The sequence below is a fragment of the Megalobrama amblycephala genome, linkage group LG12 (genome assembly GCF_018812025.1).
Source record: "Megalobrama amblycephala isolate DHTTF-2021 linkage group LG12, ASM1881202v1, whole genome shotgun sequence".
NCBI classification, from domain to species: domain Eukaryota; kingdom Metazoa; phylum Chordata; class Actinopteri; order Cypriniformes; family Xenocyprididae; genus Megalobrama; species Megalobrama amblycephala.
In genome coordinates this window covers 31104254-31124248 of record NC_063055.1, presented here as the reverse complement: position 1 = coordinate 31124248, position 19995 = coordinate 31104254, and the positions used below count along the sequence as shown (strand labels likewise).

General features: G+C 36.2%; 1 protein-coding gene across 1 annotated transcript in view; it reads right to left on the bottom strand.

Annotated features, from left to right (window-relative positions):
* The window catches only part of LOC125280209 (membrane-associated guanylate kinase, WW and PDZ domain-containing protein 1), a 113892-nt gene that overhangs the window by 48547 nt on the left and 45350 nt on the right, over positions 1 to 19995 (bottom strand). Inside the window, 3 exon segments of the mRNA XM_048210572.1 lie at positions 4773 to 4791; positions 4793 to 4947; positions 8167 to 8286. Of these exon segments, the coding sequence (XP_048066529.1) occupies positions 4773 to 4791; positions 4793 to 4947; positions 8167 to 8286 (294 nt within the window).

Genomic DNA, 19995 nt, shown 5'->3' with positions numbered 1-19995 from the left:
GGATCTTTACAAGATGTTTGTCATGCATACTGCATGCATGCGTTGGATAATGTGAGTATAGTATTTATTTGGATGTTTACATTTGATTCTGAATGAGTTTGAGGCTATATGCTCCGTGGCTAACGGGCTAATGCTACACTGTTGGAGAGATTTATAAAGAATGAAGTTGTGTTTATGAATTATACAGACTGCAAGTGTTTAAAAATGAAAATAGCGACGGCTCTCTTGTCTCCGTTAATACAGTAAGAAACGTTGGTAACTTTAACCACATTTAACAGTACATTAGCAACATGCTAACGAAACATTTAGAAAGACAATTCACAAATATCACTAAAAATATCATGTAATCATGGATCATGCCAGTTATTATTGCTCCATCTGCCATTTTTCGCTATTGTCCTTGCTTGCTTACCTAGTCTGTTGATTCAGCTGTGCACAGATCCAGACGTTAATACTGGCTGCCCTTGTCTAATGTATATGCATATGCAAATATTGGGGGCGTACATATTAACGATCCCGACTGTTACGTAACAGTCGGTGTTATGTTGAGATTCGCCTATTTTTCGGAGGTCTTTTAAACAAATGAGATTTATATAAGAAGGAGGAAACAATGGTGTTTGAGACTCACTGTATGTCATTTCCATGTACTGAACTCTTGTTATTCAACTATGCCAAGGTAAATTTAATTTTTGATTCTAGGGCACCTTTAAAAGAATATGAAGAGTTTGGTTCCAAAATGCAAATAACTATTTAAGTAAAAAGGTGTTTTCTTTACCAAGAATGTGGCAAGATGAAAACCACTATTTTCTGTTTCAAACTTTCACATAGCATCTTTTGGTTATAAAAACAAAAATTCAAATCTACATTTTGATTTTATAAAGTTTATTATAAAAACGTATAATTTTTTTTCCCAAAATGCAATAAATCCATGACAATTTTTTTTCAAAATGCAATTAATCCATCAATATAAGTTATTTTTCAAAAATTTGAAAATACACAAAGTAAGTTGATTCACATATATGATGGAGTCTAAACTTTGCCAATATTTATCTTATATACAGGCATTTTACTAAAAATAGCAGCTGTCGCTCCCAATATGAATTCAACGGGTCATCATCTTGTTCATGTTATAAATTATTTGTTATTACGATTAAAGAGTATCTGGCCGCCACCGCACAGGTTAAATAAACACATTTGCCGAGTACATTGGTATTAAAAATGCCCTTTTTAAAAGCTTTCAATGTTTACAGTGGGTGGAATGGTGCGCTGTGATTGGTTGAGCGGATATATCGCGTTCTGCAGAAAAAGGAGACTGGCGTTTGTCGCGTTTTGGAAAGAAAGGGAGAAAACATGACAGAATAACACGACGGATATCGCATTTTTTTGCGCAAAATTAATGAATGACTTTTCAATACCGACCAGATACAATACTGATTTTGGCGGAAACTCAACTTTTTTGAAAATGCCGTTTATCGCGTTTTGGAACCAAACTCTTCATATATACTTGTACTAAGTGTCAACTAAAACTGTAATGTTTTGAGACACTTAATTGTGTGTTATTTACAGATAAAAATAAAAAATATCAAAGGGCGCATTAGTAATATGCAGCCAATAGGCGGGAGCACAATGTGCGTACACTCTGTTTCTTATACAAACAGGGACGTGCAGCAGCACACAAACATGCCAAATATTAAAAGTAAAAGGATTACAATGTAAAAGTTATTATTGTGTCATAAAGATAAAAATGCCTACATGTCATAATGGATTGTCATTGTATGTATCAGAATTACCTATTTGCAGTAATGACGAATGAAACTGGCTAATTATTTAACCAATCATGGCAATAGAGGGTATGCACGTGACGTCACTGTCGACCGTTACGACTGCGGTCACGGCCACTGAGTGGCAAAAGACTGAAGGGGCTCGCACACCGAACGCAAAGCTCAGCGCCTCGCCACGTCTTTAAAATTCGAATGCATTGTTATGAGTGTACGCACACCGGCGGCGACATTCGGCGCCTGTCGGCGGCTCCCAGCTACGACTCAGAAAAAAATATAAAACAATGTGTTCGAATTTGAAAGACGTGTCGCGGCGCTGAGCTTCGCGTCCGGTGTGCGAGCCCCTTGAGCGGCAGCATTGGTTTTCAGCGTGAATGTTGCGAAAAACACACAGAACACATCCAAAACGGGAAAGAGCTTTGTGATTGACTGTACAAATAGCTTTGACACAAACCCTGAGGTATATATTTAAAAACTGCAGAAAGCAACAGGGAAAAAAGCAAATGGATCACTGCAATTCACAGAAACAGCTCGACTCCAGGCAGAGAAACATGTTTTAGTTATCATTTTGTGTCAAATTGTTGGATTTTGAGGTAAAATCATACCGTATGTATTGTTATATATTAGTTTGACAACTCATCAATTAATTATTTTTCATCTTATATTCTGCATAATTGTGTGTTTTTCAATAAACAACACTGACAATAACTATACTATAAAACTATATATGTTTTAGGGCTGGACAATATGACGATATAACATTGATATAAGTGATTACGCGGATTTAAACCTACCGATATTGTAGTTATATAAAATATTCACAGGCAGATTTGCTTTATGTGTCTCCCCGCCGTCGAAATCAGGCACATATGTCAGGAAACACGACTCCAGGCTGCATGTCAATATCCATGGATTAGGTTTATTTGACAAGTTGTAAGGAACACATTCAATTCCAACCTTTAGTGTAATTTGTTAGTTTTACTCGCGTTTTCGCAGTTTCCCCTGTTAAATCCAGTCATGCAGCAGGTTCTTTTGTCACTCAGTCCAGCTGAGGGAGCGCGCTTTCGGCGGGAAAGTGACGTCGATGCATACCCTCTATACACATGTATTTAAACAGGTTGTGAGGGTGTCAATATTCAGACATGTAAATAGAGAATCTGCCATTGTGCAAGCGCAACTAGCAAAAGTGGATTTGGATGCACCTGCGTCATGTGTTTCAGACCATACGCTTAGATCGTTAAAATAGGGCCTTATAACTTTTATAAAAGATGTAAATGGAAAGGATCTCAAGCTGACTATCTTAAAATGTTACTGTAGCTATACCCATAATAGACATGGTACTTTTGGTACCTTGTCTCTGTTTTCATGGACTCTTATTTTATATTCTTTTCTCTTTTTGTGCCTATGTTCAGTTCCTGTTTCCTGTGTTTCCATTGCTGTTAGTTCAGAGATTGTATATTATAGGGAGATGAGAGGGTCTATATCTCTTACCATTGGAGAAAGCATAACGGCTAACTCACGTGCAGCACCTCTCAGCCTATTGTATAATGGCAGTGACATCAGTGCCCACAGTTCAAAATTCCTTCCCTGTGTACCACCGGAGCATTAGCATTAGCCATTACACTTTTTTGGCTAAAGGTTGCAGGCTTGCCTTCCAGTGGCTTTGGTTAGTTTCTGTAGATACCCTTGTTTGTAACAATGTCAGCTAATCACCTGTACCTGTCTACCATTAGTCCCTTGTCATCTAGTGTATTTAAACCCTTAGTCATCCTCTGTTCATTGTCTTGTGTTAATGTTTTGTGATGGTGTTTCTCGTTATTGTTACTTGTGTTTATTAAATGTGATTTTGAATCTGAATCATCAAGTCAAGCCAGTACGTGGTAATCTTTAAGATACTGTAAAAGTCATAAAATAAAACATAACCTGAAAACATAATCCTGGCAGAGGTGCCATCTTTATCAAGGTGAGTGCAGCCATGCCCTGTGAAGTATGTAGGTCAGAATAGTATCCTGTCAAATGTGTGGCTGGTGGGCAGACTGCAGTAAGCCCAGATGGTCTATGACTAGGATCTGAGCTGTTCAAGGACCAGTCTCCATGATGTGAAAGAGCAGTTAGATAAAGGAATGTTGGTAATCTCATTTTGTTGCAAACGAATCAGTGCTAAGGCTATTTCTTTAGGGATTTCTGGGAGAACAGAGATTGATACCATAATGACCTTTTGTTTGCTCTAAAAGCAACATTGATTTTATTTTGTCCATCTTAAAAAATCCCAATTGTATACAAATAATATGTACCTCAATCATGCCTTTGAACCAGAAAAAAAAAATCAAATATGAAATCTGTGGGTTTAATAACACAGGATAATGCTGTGTAATGATGTGACAAGCCTCTGTGATATATTTTGTTTTGTGCCCACACATTCCCCTCAGATCCAAATGTCAGAGAAAGGTGGAATAATAATAAAGGACAAGAAAACCAGAAATAACAAAAGGCACACAGGTTTGTAGGCTTCTCAAGAAGAAAGAGAATATGTTAGAGATGACATCAGAAGAAAGATAACAAAGGCTGAAAAAGCTGGCTGGTACTATTTTGCCTGGTAACTACTCTGCTGTCACTTTGAGCATGGAAGACAAAAGAAAAACTGGGAATTTGTATATGACAACAATAACAGCCACAGTCAGGCATTTTTTGGGCTTGTATGTATTAGCTTGATCTTGAGTAGTTTTTTAAAATGGCATTGCCTATCAAAATGTAGTTTTTTTTAAACCAAAATGATCAAAGAAATTGATTATTTTGTGTTTATATAGCACATATTGTCAGAATAGAGGATTGGAGTTCCATTCTTAAGTATGAAAATTCATTGATTTGTTAGTGTAAGTTATGAACAGTGTCATGTCAACCATCCCAAGACGGCAGACATGTCGACTTGTCTGGAGTGGTTGAATGTGGCATCTATGTAATACATGTCTATGGATATGTATGCATTCTTCCTACCTGATAGACCTGAGTCCTCCTTCACTGTTGTCGCCTTCTTCGCCGGCCTTCTCCAGGTTGCTGAGGGACTTGCTACGGGTACGGAAGTTTCTCAGCAGGTTGCGGTGCTCCTGATAGGTGATGGGCGGGCTTTCTGGACCGATGTGAACCGGACGAGGGGTTCCGTAGTAATTCCCTAATCCAGGAAATATAACAAGCTTGTCACTCAGGTCTTCCAAGGACAGTTATTACACTGCTTAGAAGTTATTTTATTCATGAAGTGTTTATTTAGTTTCTTATTTTAGGGTCTACCAGTGTTGGTAGTAATATCCTCTGAACCACCCTGAACAATTTGTTTATATGTCACATTTGATCTCTCTCTCTCTTTTCTCTCTCTCTCTCTCTCTCTCTCTCTCTTTTACAATGTGTATTTAATGATGTTTTATTAACAAAGTTCGGGAGGAACACATTCAAATGATCTACCCAATCAGCATGAGAGGTGGTCTGTATATATATAGCCGACTCGTAGACAGTTTTTGGCATCCCTCCGCCACCCCGATTCCTCACTATTGGCTAGTTCCTATCCCTGTCAGGAATACGGGGTGAGTACTCAGGGTTCGGGCCAAATTCCAAGCTCGGAGCCCTCTCCTCAGAGAGCACGCCATACTCTATCTGAAATTTTTGTAAGTGTGAACTCGTGAAACATAATTAAAGGATTTACATACTAGAGATTTATGGCTAGTGGTTAAATCCATGGATATGTGGTATTATTTCTTTCAGAGTGAATCAATAGCTTTATTTCAATACAAATAGCTAATAGGAGCAACAAAATCTTGCAAGGTCACCTTAATAACACATGATAATCCATTATATTGTCATAGTATATTCACTAAAAGCATAAAAACCACCTCAAGGATGGAATACTATACAAGAGGAGTGACATATCTTCAGACGGTTCAACAGATTGTGAACCCGTCCTGATCTCCATCTGTTATTGATTAAGTAACTTGCCTTTGCAGTGGTAAGTAAATCATACCTTGCCGCGTCGGCAAGGTGAAAATGGCATTTATGGCATTTTGTAAATCCAGCTGCATTTTTTATGCTAATTCATTTTATTCGTTTAATCAGGCGAGGTAGGCGATCCTCCCCCTGAGAGCCATAACTCACATGCTAAAGGCACATGTGTCACAGAGCCCACAGTAATGATGCTGAAAGAGGAATGAGCTTCGGACTCCACACTGAACATTGAATTGCGATACATTTGCCATGAAATGCCTATTTTGGAGAGGATATTATCTGTGTAATGGACAATGAGCTTTTATCTATGGTATAAACTGACATTATGTGGCTCAAAGTAGAAACCTGTGAGCATTTCTGCAATTTACAATAAAAAAATAATACTGTGTTCAAATATAAAGACAGACTGAGATAAACTGAAGGGAAATTAAACTTGCTTTTATTATCAGTTTTACTTCCTCATGAGAGATATCACTGAATTTTAGATATGAGTTTTCTATGAGTTTTTGTAAGACCTAAATCAAGTTTTATGGTAACTAGTTTAAACTAGTTGCTTATTAGCATGCATAAATATTGGCTATTTATTAGTACTTATTAAGCATTAAAGCCTTATTCTGCAAGACCTTATTCTACATTCTTAATCCTACCCAATACCTAAACTTAACAACTACATTACTAACTATTAATAAGCAGTAAATTAGGAGTTTATTGAGGGAAAAGTCATAGTTAATAGTTTATATATGATCTCTATACTAAAGTGTTACCAGTTTTGCTTCTCCAGACATATTGGAAAATATAAAAATATTAAAATACCATTACAATAAGGATGATATCCAAAATAGGACTAATTTTGAAAATTCTGAAATTCATTCAAAATTTATCATGAATATAATATAATATAATATAATATAATATAATATAATATAATATAATATAATATAATATAATATAATTAGTGATGTCAAAATCAATGCGTTAACGAATGTGATTATTTTTTCAGTTTAACATGTTAAAAACTATTTAACGCAATTAACACAGCATCCGTTGTTTGGTTTTTTTCTGTCATCCTTTAGCTAGATTTACATTATATGATCATTAAACCATTCAAGCATGTCAAGACAAAAGAGAGTGTGGTACTGCTGCACTCATGCGCACAGAAAGCAGCTTCAGACAGTGCGTCGGTGTTCTGACGAATAATGTTACCTATTAAACTGTTGTGCTATCAACACTATATTTGCATTGTTTTAAGGGTAGGTTTAGGGTAGGGGTAGGTAAGGACGTTAATAAAGCCTCAAATGACATGAATATGATGTTGGTAGCATTTACCGTTGTGGAATTCTGCTACTTTAACATCTTTCGTGCTTGAATGGACAGAAACACACAAAATCATGCCAAAATGCCAGCTTTATCAAGTATTCTCGTAAGCACAGTATTAAATTAGTTAAATAAAGTCTTAAATTAACACAAAGAGTTGAAGCTGATGCAGATCCAAGTCATAAAAGAACAAAAGAAAATCACTAGTAGCTTTAATAAAAATTTATAAAAAATAATCTATGTTTTAATCTAAATTATGCAGTGAACACTTTAAAGTGTTTGCTACATGCTTTGATTCTGGATATTTTTTTTCTACCTGTTAGATCAAATATTAAAATATACTGTCTTTATGTTGTTTCTACATTCATTGGGAGATTAAATGTGAAATTCTTACAATATGAAAATATATTAAAAACTTTATTGTTAGGTATGATTAAAAAAAGTGTGATTAATTAGTTATTTTTTAACTTGATTGACAGCACTAAATATTATTATATTATATTATATTATATTATATTATATTATATTATATTATATTATATTATATTATATTATATTATATTATATTATATTATATTATATTATATATGAAAGTATTTTCAGACTTTTGGCCCAGTGTTTTTATATATGATATCGGCATGATTTCTTTTTTTGCATAGAACACAAAAGACATTATACATCAGAAATTCCTGAACAACAATTTTTCTATTAACAACAAAAATAAAAAAAAAGGATAAAAAATTATAATAAAAGGGGTCCATACAACTTGTGTGCTATTTTCAGTCTTCAAAAGCTATATTAACTTTGTGTGAGAAACAGGATGAATAATGATTTTGGGGTGAGCTATTGCTTTGAACTTTGAGCAGTTGGATAGATAAGTATTGCCAACACAACAGTTGTGTTGATGCATGTTGATGTGTGTAAATGGAGCTCTTAGAACTGTGAATCAATACATCAACACCGGACAAAAAAGCCCCAAAGATATAATACATGACCTTAAAAAGAACATTTGAAATAATGAAATAATATATTTGCCCTTTAACACTTTATATTCTTCATAAATTACTCATGAATGTGGGCTGACCTTTGAACTTTCCGCTCTCCAACAGCGCCCCCGACTCCTCCAGCGAGAAGAACTCTTCAACGGTCACAAAGTTATAGTCAACTCCCGTGATCTCTCCGTCTCGTGGCTGTCTGGTCGTACCTGCAGGTGACATCGGACAGGAAGTCACACGTTAAATACAGCAAGTCCAAATAAGTTACAGAATTATTGACAGATCGCTGACCCGCACAACAGCCTTCAGCTCAATGTGTGTGTGTGCGCTTCCATATTAAGATGGCATCTTATCCCCTCTCCAACCACCCTTGACTGACAAGTTAACAGGGCTATGAACAGCCCAGACCAATTACAGCGATCCAGCCTCGAAAATCTGACACAGCCCTCCCTCTCTCCGCAGGCTTTGAACGGCTCCGCACTGACACAACATCAATCACCAATTCTTTATCACTCTCCTACCACACACACACAGATCCTACCTCCTTTCTGCTTCAACATCTCTAATTAAGAGTCTGATAAGCGAAATCCCCCAGTACATCACAACATGAACATTAGTCCCAGCGCTTCACACTGAGGTCCTGCACTCTGCAGTGTGTTTGTTTGTGTGCATATTGATATATTCACCCGCAGCTCACACAGCCAGAGGCCTACTGGAATGATTAGACCAAATTACAAACCGCCACACCCACCACACGTCAATCACAGCTAGACAAGAGGACACTCGGAGCGAGGAGAGGGAAAAGCAGCGTCTGTCTAATTTAAGGCTGGCCTCAAGGGTGTGTGTGGGAGCATATGTGTGTGTACAAAATTAAGCAATGCCTAATGCACATGCAATGAGTGGATTCTGGGCAAAAATACTGCTGTGACTGCTATATAATAGAAAAGGTCTGTACATTTCACGTGTTATGCTTTTTATCACGTGTTATGCGACATTTGCGCAACTGCATGTTCATTTAATAATCAGTAATATAGACAATGACTCTATTGACGTTAGTATAGATCATTCTGAAGACAGACATACTGCTGTGTGTTTAATAGATGTACAATCAAAGTGACAGGCCGCTCGCGGTATGGATGGTATTGAGCGGGTTTATTCCATGCCAGTAGACACGTAACGAGATGGATAGATAGCTAATAGATGTGAGAAAGAAAAGATCAAGCATAGTGCAGTATACATGACAGAAAATAAACCAAAGTGTTTTGAAATCGCCCATCACTATCGCCCATCCATTTGCTTTTTTGGCGCACAAAAAGTATTCTCATTGCTTCATAACATTAAGGTTGAACCACTGTAGTCACATGAACTGTTTTAAATAGTACCTTTCTGGGCATCTGAAAGTGTTAATTATCTTTCTGTCAATAGAGGCCTCACTGAGTCTTTGGATTTTATCAAAAATATCTTAATTCAAGTTCCGAAGATGAACGAAGGTCTTGTATCTCACAATTTCAATTACACTGTCCTGTAAATGTGACTTTATCTCATAAAAAAGTATATTTACCTTTATTTCTACAAATTGAGATGTTTAAATTTCACAAATGTTTCTTCAGATCTCAAAATTGTGACAATTTTTTCCCATTTTGCGCCTTTATATCTCAAAACTGCATCTTTATATTTCACAATTTCAACTATTTTTCACAAGTAGACCTTTATATTTCACAATTGTATCTTTACATCTCAGAATTGAGACTTTTTCACAGTTGCACCTTTATATCTCACAACTGCATCTTTATATCTCAAAGTTGTGACAGTTTTTCACAATTGTACATTTATATATCACAATTGTATCTTTATATCTCAAAATTGTGGCTATTTATCACAATTGGGCCTTCATATCCCAAAACTACATCTTTATATCTCACAGATGCAACTACTTTTCACAATTGGGCTTTATATGCACAATTGCATATATTGTTAACAACTGGATCTTTATATCTCACAATTGTATCTTTATATCTCAAAATTGTGGCTATTTTTCACAACTAGGCCTTTATATCTCAAACCTGCATCTTTATTTATCACAACTGGGCATTTAAATCCACAATTATATCTCAAAATTGTAGCTATTTTTCACAATTGTGCATTTATATCTCACAATTGTATATTTACAGTCAAACCAAAATGTATTCAGACAAATTGAACATTTCATTCATTAATAGTTTATTCACTAAAGCAAAAAAAATGGTAATAAAATATGACAAGATCTCAGAGTTAAACTGTGCCAGAAAAAAATTATCTTAATTATGTCAGATAACACTTAAGCAAAACATGGTTAGGTCAAAGTGAATAATTTTTGGCCCCAAATTTTTTTTATCAATTTTACTGGTAGTCCACTGTATGAAGAAGTTTTGGGTATAATATGTCACAGTTTACTTTATTTTGCTATCCTCACTTACATAAATGAAGTATACTGTCCTGCGCCCACTAGTAAAACATATACAAATTATATCTAATATCTGAACAATTTTTGGTTTTACTGTATATCTCAAAATTGTGGCTATTTTTCACAATTGAGCATTTATATCTCAAAACTGCATTTTTATATCTCACATTTGCAACTACTTTTCACAACTGGTCCTTTATATCCACAATTGTATCTTATATCTCAAAATTTTTTTTTTTGTTTTTTGTTTTTTCACAATTGTGCATTTATATCTCACAATTGCAATTTCATATCAAAACAGTGACTTTGTTTCTCATAACTGCAACTTCACATCTCATAATTTGCATCATTTCTTGTAATTGCGACTATAGCTCACTAGAAAAGATAAGGTTTATTTCAAATTTTCTCTGTTAACTTAACATTTTACTTTGAGACAGAAATGGGAATGAGAGCGCAGAAGCATTTTATGTATATATTTTATGTAAATATTTTCTGCTATATATGTACTTATCCAACAACTCCCGTTCTTTGGAGCTTTACTGCATTTTTGCTATACATACATATATATATATATATACATACATAAAGTAGTAATTGGATGGCAATGTGGAGTTACAAATATAGTCAGTGGCATACGAAAAAAAAAATAAAAAATCTGGTCACCAAAATAGACTTGTGAGGTAAACAACAGTTTGCTACTATTACAAATATGCTAAAATTGCAAACCTAAAATATTCTTCTACAAATCCTCTATTATTTTGAAAGTCTACAAATATCAGCAAAATCCCAGAGGCTCACAGGGATTGCAGTGATACCTCCTCACAGACACTATAGACAAGCTCAGTGTGAATAATTCTCTCAGAGCTCCAGCTAAGTGATTGAAAAACACATCAGAGACATCGAGAACACATTAAGACTCTCACCCTCCATGAATTAATGATGAGCTCGTTAATTGATTGCCAGGTGATTCTGACCCTTTGTGTCATAATGGTGACCTTCTATAAATAACCTCGCGGTGACCTCAGAAAAAGCCAAGGTCCTTCTTATGACAGATTGAGACCTACAGCAAGAGTGACACTTCAGTTCACACTCAAACAAACACGCAGTCAGCAGAAGTCTTCCTTCAACATGAGTACAGGGGTATTCAGCAGGGCGTACTGATGCATCTTATTTCCACTTTGTTGAAGGACCACAAATTATGCTCAAGGCACACGCAAAGCAAATTAATGACAAACACATGATGCCAAAGGGAAAATGATATAACTTGAATCAATCTTTCATGCATCGGTTTAGCAGGACTGATGTATAAAAGAGTTTAAAAGTCATTTTTACTTTTCAAAATGCAATCAAACCAGCTGATTTCGAAAGTTTATTGTACTTCATACAAAAGCAGAGTAATCTGTGCAGTGTGCAATCTATTCTCTAAAGAGACCCCCTCTGTACTTACCCATTATAAAAGCCATTTAATTTGATTCTATTGCATGAATAATTGATAAACGGCCGACCGTTTCTTAATTCCTTTAAGCGGTTTAATCCTTTATGTCCTGCACTCCTCTTTAGCAGTGGACCATGTGAACTGTCTCTCAGCCGCTGCCCCAGTCGATCTCTATTGTTCAGTGGCTCTGGTTTAATTGAACAGCAGCGAAATTTGTTTTATTCTAATGTGCCCTCATTTGAAATCGATACAAAATTCTAAATATCTGAAAATACTCCTAAAAACAATGTAGTCTGTGGTGGATGAAATCTTATAGAATTTACTATGCTAAAACATTAAAACCTGCTTGTATGCATACTGTTGACCTCTTTTTAAACTTGAAATGAGGCATGATGGGATAAACAGCATTAAACCATCCAATCATGCTGGAAAAATACAATCAAAAAGTGAATTAAATTCAAAATGAAATATAAATATAAAACTAAAATGTTTGCTGGGGATTTACGTATTCCACTATGTAGACTGTATTTTGAAAGTATTATCGCAACATATTCTTTGCACACTGTCCTCCTCCTGCCTACAGCTATATGAGACAGACATTATGTAATAATGGCCTGGTACAGTCATATACTGTCTAATACAGTCATTATACTGCAGTCATTTGACTTTGCTGTCTACAGCCTTATAATGGTGCAGGTCACGTTTACTGCTGTTCAGCAAATTTTCACAGGTAGAAAGTCAATCATTTCAATAGGAATCCATGCAATCAGCAGTGTTGGGGGTAACGCATTACAAAGTAATGTATGCAAGTTATGTAATCAGATTACTTTTTTTTTCAAATAACTAGTAAAGTAACTCATTACTTTTAAATTTACAACAAAATATCCGTGTTACTTTTTCAAATAAGTAATGCAAGTTAGTTTGTTTTACCAGTCTCTGACTGACACCTCTCCTGTCCCCATGTTGAGAGGAATCAGAGAAGTTGTGGGCGCTGTGTAAACATGATACTAATAAGCATGATAGTTGGTTATTACCATGATGGTTATTGTAGTTCTAGACTAAATGTGAGCATGCATTTACTCATCTCATCACAGATTCAGTATTCCTCAACACTGTAAACCCAAATAAATTGGCAAACATAAAAAAGAATTGAGGCAATCAGTTGCCTCAAAATGTTTAAGTTAAGAAATTCAAAGTTTTAGTAAGCAGAACTGGCAGATTTTTATTTTGTGCTCATACATTTTAATTATTCTTAACTTGAAATGTTTGAGAACACTAATTCATATATTTAACTTAAAATTATCATGTAAACTCAATGTAAACATTTTATTAGTTTAAATTTAGCTAGCTATAACAAGCTAATTCAGAAAATGCTAACTTGCTAATTTGCTAACGCATTAACAATAGCATGGTACAGCATTTGCTGAATGAGCACAGCAATATAAAGCATTTAACATACTTGCTCTGCCGCATACGCCACTTGTCACCATGATGGTGAATCTCTAAAAACCAACATTAAAGGTGCCATAGAATTGAAAATTCAATTTACCTTGGCATAGTTGAATAACAAGAGTTCAGGACATGGAAATGACATACAGTGAGTCTCAAACACCATTGTTTCCTCCTTCTTATATAAATCTCATTTGTTTAAAAGACCTCTGAAGAACAGGCGAATCTCAACATAACACTGACTGTGACGCAACAGTCGGGATCATTAATATGTACGCCCCCAACTTTTGCATATGCCAGCTCATGTTCAAGGCATTAGACAAGCCAGTATTAACGTCTGGATCTGTGCACAGCTGAATCATCAGACTTTATGCAGGTAAGCAAGCAAGAACAATAGCGAAAAATAGCAGATGGAGCAATAATAACTGACATGATCCATGATATCATGATATTTTTTGTGATATTTGTAAATTGTCTTTCTAAATGTTTCATTAGCATGTTGCTAATGTACTGTTAAATGTGGTTAAAATTACCATCGTTTATTACTGTATTCACGGAGACAAGAGCCGTCGTTATTTTCATTTTTAAACACTTGCAGTCTGTATAATGCATAAACACAACTTCATTCCTTATAAATCTCTCCAACAGTGTGTAATGTTAGCTTTAGCCCGTTAGCCACACATAGGCTACTATCAAACTCATTCAGAATCAAATGTAAATTATAGTTATATTAAGTTATATTAGCGGTGTGAACTTTGTTTATGCAATGTATTATAGAGTCGTGAGCTCAGGGGTGGGGAGCGCAAGCATTTTTTAAGGGGAAGCATGCTGAATCTGGCGCATATTTAATGATGCCCCAAAATAGGCAGCTAAAAAAATGAATTAAAAAAAAATCTATGAGGTATTTTGAGCTGAAACTTCACAGACACATTCAGGGGACACCTTAGACTTATATTACATCTTGTGAAAAAGCGTTCTATGGCACCTTTAACAGAAACTCTTCTAAATTAGCATAACAAAACATATATCACTACTTAATCTCCCACTTAACATTAATCTTGCACAAAAAAAATTATATAACAACTTTATTTAGCTAAAAGGTTTGTTTGAGCTGTGCCCTCTAATGTACAGGCATGAATTTGCATTACCTTCAGCCTCAGAAAGGGCCTTTATATTTGCCAACAACAGAACTTTTTTTTATTAAAAAAACAAACAAGCAAGCAAGCCCATCCCAGATTTGACAGTAACGTTACATTACTTTCCATAAAAAGTAACTGAGTAACACCATTAGTTACCTTTTTTAGAGGTGTAATGCAATTTTATAACGCATTACTTTTAAAAGTAACTCATGAGGGCAAAAGATTTCCACACACAGATTTTGCATCATGTTCAAAGCATCGGGGTCACGCAAATTAGCTGCACTGACCAAAAAGTGCAGAAATTTAGCTAATGTGAAGGCACCTAATAGAAATAGAACCTAAAAAGTGACCAATTTAGATCACTCTACATAGGTTGCAACTCATAGCATCGCAACTGATTTTTAAATAGTTTGATATTATTATGTTGCTAAGTTAACAAAGTGTGATTCTATTAAGCATAAAAATGCATTGCACACAAATATTGGGAAACATATTAAATTAGATGAAAGCATTTTTAATACCTCTTTTGTACTGAATTAATAATATTTAGGCAGTGGATATTTAAAAGAAGCTGTATGCTATTTACAATGAGTGTAAATAGTGATGGATACCATGTGCATGTGTGTAAACAGATACAAATAGCATCATATTTACACTAAGTGCAAATAGTGATAGATGATATTCATACAAAGTGTAAATAGAAATGATATGCTGTTTGTACCAAGGGTAAATTATCCAAGCAATGGTGGACAGAAGTTAGTGAAAATAGCCTTCGGGTGGCATTTTGCACTTAGTGTAAATAGACACTGCCTTTATAATATTCTGGGATTGGATTCTCTGTAAAGAATATATGCATTACTTTGCCTTTGAATTTTGGCAAAAAGACAGTGAGTGAACTCACACAATTCAGTGGCTAAGATATGACAAAACAAATATGCTCACCATAATATAACATGCATTATTTAGTAAAAACAACATAAGGATTTAACACTTTTCATTTTTGTCAGCAGATTCAAGGTCAGGCTTTGACTCTGGCTATTTGCATTGATTTATTTATTTCATTGTTGACCTTAGATCAAGGCATGATGGTTTATGCATTCACGTCGCCCCAATCACTGTCAACATTACTGCTGCATATATTGGACAGGTAAAGTATGACTACCAAGCTGGAGGCATCCAGACTGTTTACTCTGCTATTTTCCATCTCTGTCAGATGAAACTAGAGCTCCCAGCCTGAGGCCTCGGCAGGCCTTCCTGTCTACTCTGCTTAGCCAAACTAAAGCCCCTTCAGGGTCAGGCAGAGTGATCTACACAGCTATTCTATGTCGTGTGAAACAGAAGCAAAAAAAGAAGCAAATTCTGTCATTGTTTACTTGCCCTTATGTCGTTCCAAACCTGTATGACTTTCTTGAAAGAAGCCTTTTTTCATACAATGAAAGGGAATGGATGGGGACAACCATCACTCACTTTCATTTTATGGAAAAGAGCAACTTGGACACTCTGCTAGATAGCAGGAATAATAAGAAAACATTTGGCTCATATGTCTGAATGACACATTTGAGGTCAGTAGAGCTGATAGAGCTGTTCTCAGAGTACAACACAACATATAAAAGCCAGAACAGTAACAAGCAAGAGAGTGAAAAGATGTGATATGAAAAGAAACTGCTGACAAAATGAAAATGTGCTTATAAATTTATACTACACCTGGCAGAACTGCATTACAATAGCTCTGCTATTATTACTAACAGTACACCTATATTATTGTCATTATACCACGATATTCACTATATCACTGTGAATGAAAGTTTATTATCAAATGATCTGTATTTTGCATTGTAGTGAGAATAATATTTATTTGGTTATTTGTTTTGAGAGTTAAATCTGTATCATTGAATGGGGTATGTTGCATTAAGATTGCTGTGTGTTATTTTTGCAGCACTACCCTCACAAAAAAAGACGTTTATTCAAGTGTGCTATCAGGTGCTGGGTTTTGATTGTCTGGAGCTACTGTGCTGTTGGCGACTAACAACGAAACACTTTGTATTTACACTTGCTTTCCTTGTCATTCGTTCATCAACTGCGCTTTTTTTTCGTGAAGCTTTTTGTTGCACGTCAGCTGTGATAAACAGACATCCACTCTAGCATTGCGTGTGTAACAGCGGCCAGCTGACGACCGCTAGAGAATGTGGTGTTTAGCGTCACAGGAATCGGGCCGGGGTTTGAGACAGACTCAAGCAGGGTTGTTAGGATTGGAGGGTGAGTTTTGGAGGTGGAGCAATGAAGAGAGGGGAAGGTTTGTTTGGGTTGATTTCAAATGTCAACAATGTCCAACAGCGTTTTTGAAAATCTACTTATCCCACCTTTAAGGGACTTTGATAACTGCATGCAGTGGACAGCCGTTATGGCCAGTTTCCTCTGACCAAATCCATGTCCTTTAAAGCTTTGACTGCCTTGTGATGATTATTCATAATCTGAACTCCATTCACTATCATAATAGAATCTGCTTTTTCAAATGTAATCTGTCAGTCTGGCAAATTAAGCTGTGAAATCAGTCTCATTGTGATGATCAGACACAGTCTCTTGAATATATCATCAAAGAGGGCTAAATGTAACTTTTCCAATGATCATTTTGCCAAAATATTGCATGATATTAACTGAAGCCTTGTTCAAACATAAAAAAAAAATCAGATACCAAATAATTGGATATGGTCTTTGAGTTGTCTGCAAGTTCAAACACAATAGATGACTGAAAATGAAACTGCACAATGGCTAATATTATCACATATCAAACATCTGTAAACATCTCTGTTTGTAGAAAGCTTGTTATTTCCAGAACTAACTGTAGAATTGAACATTTGGAATTAAAGTAGGGGTCCTTCCTCATTCAGCAGACTGAGACAAAGAGGAAAACTTACCAGAGCAGTGTGTTTTGTGAGTTCACTGTCCTGTGTAAGTATTTGAATAATGGATGTTTGAGGGTGTCCATGTGAGAGCAGCACGTGTGAATCTTGAAGTGTGTTGCTGTTTTCCAAATGAAGCTTATGTGTGTTTTGAAAGAGCCAAAGACAAGCTCAAAGGCATGCCTGCAGTTATTGTTTGTGTGTGTGTGTCTCAGCAAGCAGAATGGCACACGGCGGGCAGCGTCAAGCTCGGCATGACCTACTTCACTATAAATCAGAGATTACCCCACTCAAGTCTACGCACTGTTTCAAATACACTCCCACACAAGCTCAAACACATGTGCAAAGCCAGACCATGTGCCATCATGTCCGAACTACGATAACTGAGTGAAAACTTTTCAAACAATGTTTGAGGAACAATTAAAGAGAAAAAGAGAGAGCTAACATCACCAGGAAGTTCCCAAAGTGGCCATGAATGTTTTACAATGTAATCAAAGTACCTTTGAGGCAAGTCAGTTCACTCTGCGGCCATACTGGTAACACCCCACACTCTCAGAAAGGTACAAAAGTTGTCACTGGGGAGGGACCCTTCTAAAAATGTACACCTTTGTACCTTATTTAGCCTTAAAAAGTGAATATTAGTAAATATTAGTACCTGACAGCTACTTTCTATGTAAGCAAGGCTACGTTCACACTGTCAGTCCAAATCCAATTATTTGTCTATTCGTTTGGAATCTGATCTAAAACAGATTGTTTATAGCACCTGTTCAGATCCGATTTGTATTCATGTGGCTCTTTCGTTTTCCAGAATATCTGGTTTCTATGCCAATGAAGTTGCGTCGGAAGGCATATATCAAAAACAACAACAACCGCAATACAGATGTTGTCTTAAGCCCTGGATATACTTACTTTTTTCCACATATGCGCACAGTTGAATGCACAGCCTTGCAAAGTGTACTTCATTTGACCCATACACAGGCGTTCAAGGCATGCACAGTTTTGAGCAATCTCTCACCACAAGTTACAACACATGTAAACATCTTTGCTAGAGTTGTACAAATGAGTGGTACTTTCTAACCTGTTCACACAATCTCTTGTCTGTGTAGGCCTCAATCGTCACTGTAGCTTGCATGTGTTCCAGGTCTGTTCTGTTTATGCAGTTTTTATTTGACTACTTTGTGAATTGATGCCCCCAGAGTACGTTTGCCACCTTGTGGATAAACCAATTACTGCACAAAAAAAATTAAATGCCCATGTGCAACCTAAAGTAAGCGTGGTTACAAAAATCCAGCGGTGCGCATACAGTTCGCGACATACTAATTATGATGACGAAATTCAGGTGCGCTGTACGCTGACCCACACATATGCATAAAAAGTTAAAGGTCCCGTTTTTCGTGGTTTTTTGAAGCTTTGATTGTGTTTATAGTGTGCAATATAACATGTGTTCATGTTTCGCGTGTAAAAAAACACAGTATTTTTCACATAATTTACTTATCTGTATACCGCTGTTTCCACTGTCATAAAAACGGGCTGATGACTTCCTTGTTCTATGAAGTCCCTCCTTCAGAAATACGTAACGAGTTCTGATTGTGCCAGCGGTTCCTGTGTTGTGATTCGACAGCAGCTTAGCGCATCTTGCCCAGAAAGGTCACGCCTCTTACCATAACGTGGAGATGCACGCGCTCAGTGTTATTGTAAACATGTCTTTAATTTTACCCTATCAATTTGAGTCGGAATCAGACCCGGTGATTGGACTGCGGGATGAAAATAACAGCGTTTCGACGACATGGCGACAAACACACTCTACAAACGCAACTCTTGTGTATTCCTGTGGGTGGAGGTTAGTCAAAAAACTGTTTTAGTGACGTCATTAAAGAAGGAAGTAGAGGGATGTAGTCCAAACTGGCCGTTCGATGTAGGCGACTTCTGTTACATAAAATATCTCGCTTGGCATTGAACTTTGAGCTTTAACATTTTACAGATTTTATTTATACTCTAACAACAACATTACACACTAACTAAAGTTTGAAACATGGGATCACGAAGAACGGGACCTTTAAGTATACTTTTGGCTTTATTTGCAACATGGAAATGTGTGTCCACCAAGCTTGACAACTGCGTCTTATGAGGAAGCGGCAGCAGAAGAGGCTGGTATGTGTGGCTTTATTCCATGGTGTCATCTCCGCCGGTCTCAAAACATTACTGTCATTTTCTGCTCGTCCGGTACTTTGCAACAGCACAACCTTGTTTCTGCAGTGACTTTCAGCATGTTTCTTCTAACAACGTCTGATGTTTGCTTTTTATGTGGTGTTGAGAAAGTCACATAAAACATACGAAATCCGATCACTAAAACGGATTTCCAGAAATGCAATTTGAATAGTATTTTAAACCACGTATGGATGTAGCTTAAAACAGTTATTTTTTATCGCATTTCATGTGATTTTTTTGCTGTTCACACTTGCTAAATCTAATTGGATTTTATGCACAAAAACTTGGATTTGTACTGACAGTCTGAAAGTAGCCTATGAGATGTACAAATACAGCTCCAATCA